Genomic DNA, 6,000 nt, shown 5'->3' on the forward strand with positions numbered 1-6,000 from the left:
TTTTATTATGCAAGTGTATGTAATATTTATTTATTCATTTATCACACAAACATATGTTTATTTACTCCTGTATCTATGTGTTCATTATTTGTATATTATGTCAACAATGATGCAAACCTTTGTGTTGTCTTTCAGGATAGTGAATATTTTAATTCACTGCAGTGGATTTTGGAGAACGACCCGACTGACCTGGATTTGATGTTCACTATTGACGAGGAGCTCTTTGGACAGGTTAGTTCCATAGGATACATCTGCTTCATTAGCTTCTTACTCTGTTTTTATAATTTTTTGATTTTTGACCTTTAGACTCACCAGCATGAGCTGAAACCCAACGGCGCAGAGATTGTGGTCACTAATGAAAACAAGAAGGAATACATTGAGTAAGAAATTGTGGAAATATTCAAATATATTTGAACTGCTACTGTTAAATTGTACATTTTCTGCACCTTGTGTTTTTCCCAGCCTCGTGATACAGTGGCGCTTTGCAAACCGAATCCAGAAGCAGATGACTGCCTTCAAGGATGTAATGACATTTATTCATAATACCATCCATTCAAGTTTTCATAGTTGGAGTTACAGTTTATTTGTTGCTTTATTCTCAGGGATTCTTTGAGTTGATCCCCCAAGATCTGATCAAGATCTTTGACGAGAATGAGCTTGAGGTGAGTTATCCGTCCATCTGTGGTTCTGGGGTCAATTTCAAGAACATGAATAATAAATCAGACGCGCTCCTTCTCCCCTCTCCAAAGCTGCTCATGTGTGGTCTCGGAGATGTGGACGTGAACGACTGGAAAGCAAACACCAAGTACAAGAATGGATACAACTCCAACCACGTAGTTATCCACTGGTTTTGGAAAGTAAGAGCCATTCCATGCCTGAAGCTACTAAACAATGAGCCATATTGTTTTCTGCTTTTTGCAACAGCAAAGTAGCATAACAATTACTATAAGGCAACATGCTATAACAATAATAAGTTATTCATTCCCTGTCTGTGTGTATTATCATAGGCCGTACTGCTGATGGATGCAGAAAAACGAATTCGGCTCTTACAGTTTGTGACTGGAACTTCCAGAGTCCCAATGAACGGTTTTGCTGAACTCTATGGTGAGATAAACAAGTACTGAGTCACATGTTTGGTGTCTTATATGTTGGAAACACCTGTAATTACATGTTGGTTTGTTTGCTATTTTATGATTTTTCCAGGTTCTAATGGGCCACAGCTGTTCACCATTGAGCTGTGGGGAACACGTGACAAACTGCCCCGAGCCCACACATGGTAAGCAGGCCTTTTAAATTTGACTTTGTAAGTTTCTGTTGGATAGTCATGTGATTTTTGACAACAGATGAACATTTGAGGAGCCCATAATTGTCTTAAAAGTACAGGACAAATGAATATACAATTTAACACAAACATAAATTTTGGTGTATGAGTCGCTACTTTTATCTCAAACCTTGAACCCTGCAGCTTATACAAGCGATACGGCTAATTTCTAATCTTGTAACATCTCCTTTACTTCAGAACTACTAATTATTTAAATACTGTTCTGCTCGCAAGTCAGTGAGGAAACAGTAGCTCTTCCTTTGGCAGGAGAAACCACTCTTTTAAGGTTTTTCGTAATACAGTGCGTCTGAGCAACGCATTCATTGGGGCGCTGTAGTGACATCAGCGTCCCTCTGGCTCACTCTGGTGGAGAGAGACAGCATTGCAGTGCCATCCACCACTCTGTATTCTGCTTGTCTTCAAGTGAAATGCATGCATTTTAAACTTGTATTGGTACATGTTTGTTTATTAATTATGTATGCCTTTTGCATGTTAAGTTGCTGTGTGATGGGTTTAGTGTTTGACACCATGAATCAGACTCTTATATTGAATAATGATCTCCTGCAATTTCCAATGGGTTGACAAGCTTGTCATGACTTTTTTCATAGTTCAGTATTGGCTCCTGTGTTGAGTGGCATTCTCCTCCCAGGAGAAAAATGCCATGGGAGTAGGGCAGCTACGGCTTTGTGTGTACAATGGCTTTTGTTGTTAATGCTGCTTCTTCAGACCTCTAAGTAGATGAGAGTCATTAACAGCTCCCTCTGCGAGTTGGTGCCAACTAATGTATTTTGTATTGCCACCATTTCTTCTTCTATTGACTACACCAGTGTTTCTTAAATAGAGGGGTGCATTATTGAGATACATTATCACAGTATATTACACTAATTTGCTTTGACACCGCTAACAAAGCTAAGGTGTTGATGTTTTGTTCATATAGCTTAGCATATATTGACCTACCTTCTGTATTATTTTGCTGTTGTAACTACAATGCAGCTTTCCAATGTGTTTTATACCACTGGAAATACTGTTTGTCTTGTAAATTATGACATATTTGGTATATTCTTTAATGGGGCATCACATTGACATGTTTATTGAAGGACTGAGACAGTACTCTAAGTTGGTGTTAGGTGAGACCAGTGGTGTAGCTAGATATTTCTCATTGGGATGGCCAAGGTGAGACCATTACTCACATAGGGGTGGCAATAAGTTGATACCTGGAATATCTAGATGGTCAGTGGGGTGGCCGGAAAGTGGCCAGGGCCACCCCTGAGACATGATGATGACTTGCTTGGTTAAAATTTGCTTGGTTAAATCCAGGCAGTTGCACTACATAGTACCAGATTTTTGGCTCTCTCTAGTGGGCACTTTTTGTACTGCATGCAGTTCTAAAAATATGAAAGCTAAGATATTACATTAACCTTTTATTCTTTCCTCTTCTTTTCTGAAGCTTTAATCGCCTGGACCTTCCACCTTATGAATCCTTTGAGGAACTGAAGGAGAAACTTCACATCGCCATTGAGAACGCACAAGGCTTTGACGGCGTGGATTAGTGAATAAACGGATGATACCGTCACCAAAGTGGAACCAAGCCATCTCTTGATAACAGTGTGAAATGAAACATCACAGTAGCGGGTCCCAACCCAGCCAGTTGTGAGACACATGAAGGACAGACATTTACAGTAGCCCTCGCTCTGGTGGTCTCTTTGGGCACATGTAGAGGAAGGAACAACAGCATTTGGAAGGACGGGTGTTTCATCCCTACTAGTGTTCTAAAGTTTACAAGTCATTCTCTTTTCAATGTTTGATTCTTAATGGAAATCATATCTTGTTTAATACCGTGTGACAAACATTAATCATGAGCTCAGAGTCATATTAGGGTCTCAAAGCTGCCCCACTCACTAATATTAAGCTTATATCTGGCCAATAATATCTAAATTGTAAACATTTTTTTCTTCATACCTTTTATATTTAAATTAATTATTTTCATATTTGGTTTATTTATATGGGTGCCCTCCGCATGGCCCTGCATGAAACCTTCAATAATCCGAAAAAGACTTGTGGCTTTGTTCTTTGACTTTACTTTTAAAGGTAACTGTGGACGGCCACATTAAATAACATAAATAACTTGGGTCCGGGTGACTGAATCAAGGCCCACCACTTGTAGTAGTAATCAAACAAAGACATTTATAACATCAACATTAGTGCTATGTTGTTAAAATGTAATCTGGCAGTGAAGCCTTTTCCTGCTGTCTAAAATGGATAACTTAAAACAGCTAAACAGGAAAAATGAACTTGTGATTTTTAAGAAGTTTATACATGCTTTTACATGATTCATTCCAGTGTACTGTATTAGACATTAATATATGCGCCTTAAAAACCAAGCCAATGTGCCGGTTATGTGCAAGTAAAGCTAAGTTTATGGAGTTTAGAAATGTACCAATGCCAGGACCAGTTCAAGGCTCATCTAATTCTCGTCCATATCTGTGTTTTGTGTGCAGATGCAAAGAGGTGACTATGTAGTGAGTGTTTGATGGTGTTTTAACAACGCTATGCATCATTTTATACATGTTTCTGTTATTACATACACACAATTAAACTGATGAAACTTTTATGACTGTACATGTCATACAATGCTGCAAATACCTTTTTTTTGCATTTATGAGCTGCACTAGCTTGTTCATTCGCAATCTTTGCATGTATAAGACACATAATACTTTTTTTTGTTTGCTGGACATTAGCTGACGCAACTATTTTCCGACTGAATCATTCGTGTACATCATTGTACTCAAGGGTCTAATAGCACCACACAACTTTAAAACGATTTTCCTGCGTTGACTCATCCTGTATATACCATTCTGTATTAAAAACTCGTTTATCATATCTTGGCAAAAGCAACTTTTTAACCATGTTTTCTTTTCTGAATGGCAAAATGTGTTTACACCGCCTGCCATGTTTACTAAAGGTTTTTGACAATGGAGGCTGTTTGTGGGCTGGTTCTCGTCACTGACAACACAGCTTTAAACTTTGGCTTTTTTATAAAGTGAAGCACTTTGTTCAAATCAAGTCTTATCTGAACTGTCTTTGCCAATCTGTCACCTGCACACTTCTTAAAATTGTTCTTTTAAGAAAACCATCCTATTATTCAAGTGCACCTGTTAAAAATGTTTACATGTGGACATTGCTTATACGTAAGCACATTCTCTTCTTTCACCTCTATTTTGATGTACTCTTGATATTGTGTTTCATAATGAATAGATCAACCCTTCATATCTGAAGAGTAATAACGTTTTGTTACTTTAACATGGAATTATGACACCTCTAAGTGCATTATAGCAAAATTGTATTCTAAAGGTTTAAAGAGTGGAATGGCATGTAGTTCAATATCAAACGTTTGCTGATAGCACAGCAAACTGAATAGAAATATATTTGACAAATAAAAGATACATGAAAACAATTCCATCTCTGTCATGACATTTGCTTCCTTAGTCTGTGTGCACCTCTTGCTCTCTATGTGGTATGTCTGGGCTTACCTGTCTGCCGGCCATCCCTCAATACAGGGTGCTTACTCTCACAGGTTTGCTGTGATTTTCGACTCAATCATAGATTCACTCCATCGTGGGAGCCTTTTTTGTGCCCCCCCCCCTTCCCCCCAAAACACCCTCTGCCCCTACCACTGAGGTCAGACTAGGTCACACGATTCAGGCCGACCTTCTGGACACTGCTGAGGTCAGCGGGGATGGGTAGGCGGCGCAACCCTGCTGGCAGGCGGTCTCCTGGACTCCCCCAATCAACCCCATTCCCCCCTCCCCTGCTGCCGCAACCTCGGCAGCATTCATAACCTGATAATAACTTTTACTTCATTGATCTGTCCCCTTAGAGAGGGCCCACGTGTAGGCCGACCATAGCTCCACCCACAAACTGTGTCATATTTCCAGGTGATTAATTATACACCCTAGGGACAGACTCACTGATCATGAATGTGGAGAGGCAGTCACTTTCCCACGTTATGTAAGCATGGAGCCTGCAGCTCAGTGCAGGCCTCAGCTATACCTATTTGTTTGTGTAATGCATAGATGTTGTCGTCACTGCTATACTGTGTGACTACCAAGAAAATAAAATTGTGATAGTTGCAATACTCTTCTTAATATTCTTTGCAGCACTGGTTGCTGCTGACGGGAAAATTACGAGTTGCGTAATGTTGTTTTTTTTAGGAATATCATGCACTGGTGACATTTTCAGTACATATCAGTGTGTTATTGTTGTGTATGTTTTAAACCCATAAGTGAGTAGTGTGTGTTTTTGTTTGTATTCTTTATGCATGAGCAAATATATCACAGCTGGGCTGCAGAATAAAAGCTCCACAAAGAGGGGCCAAGAGGGGGTTCGATCCCCGGCCACAATAAGTGATGGACATTGAATCAATATCGACATTGACTGGACAGCTGTCCTGCTCCTATCAATGCTTCCCTGTAATTGCAGGGGTCCAGCTTTTCAAAGGACAAGCTCATTTCCATTATGTTTTTTTTCCCAGTCAGTGGTGACCATTTGGTGTGCAGTTGGCCTGAGACATTGAGGGATTTGTTCTTATCAATCCAGCTTTGCTTGTATTGATAAAGGAAAGTGAAAGGTTCTGATAAAAGTGTATCAGTCAGCTTTTTGCAGTGCTGAAGTCTCTATTA

General features: G+C 39.6%; 1 protein-coding gene across 5 annotated transcripts in view; it reads left to right on the forward strand.

The window, feature by feature from the left end:
* The window catches only part of nedd4a (NEDD4 E3 ubiquitin protein ligase a), a 21,573-nt gene extending 16,795 nt beyond the window's left edge, over positions 1-4,778 (forward strand). For all 5 annotated transcript variants that reach the window (XM_058088466.1, XM_058088467.1, XM_058088468.1 and 2 more), the window contains 8 exons: positions 136-231; positions 307-380; positions 463-523; positions 603-662; positions 750-857; positions 1,008-1,104; positions 1,204-1,276; positions 2,769-4,778. In XM_058088466.1, coding sequence (XP_057944449.1) covers positions 136-231; positions 307-380; positions 463-523; positions 603-662; positions 750-857; positions 1,008-1,104; positions 1,204-1,276; positions 2,769-2,871 — 672 coding nt within the window. In that variant the 3' untranslated portion in view covers positions 2,872-4,778. The remainder of the gene's footprint in view (positions 1-135; positions 232-306; positions 381-462; positions 524-602; positions 663-749; positions 858-1,007; positions 1,105-1,203; positions 1,277-2,768) is intronic.
* Positions 4,779-6,000: the final 1,222 nt, after the last annotated feature.

This window comes from Doryrhamphus excisus, chromosome 12 (assembly GCF_030265055.1).
Source record: "Doryrhamphus excisus isolate RoL2022-K1 chromosome 12, RoL_Dexc_1.0, whole genome shotgun sequence".
In the NCBI taxonomy this organism is placed as follows: domain Eukaryota; kingdom Metazoa; phylum Chordata; class Actinopteri; order Syngnathiformes; family Syngnathidae; genus Doryrhamphus; species Doryrhamphus excisus.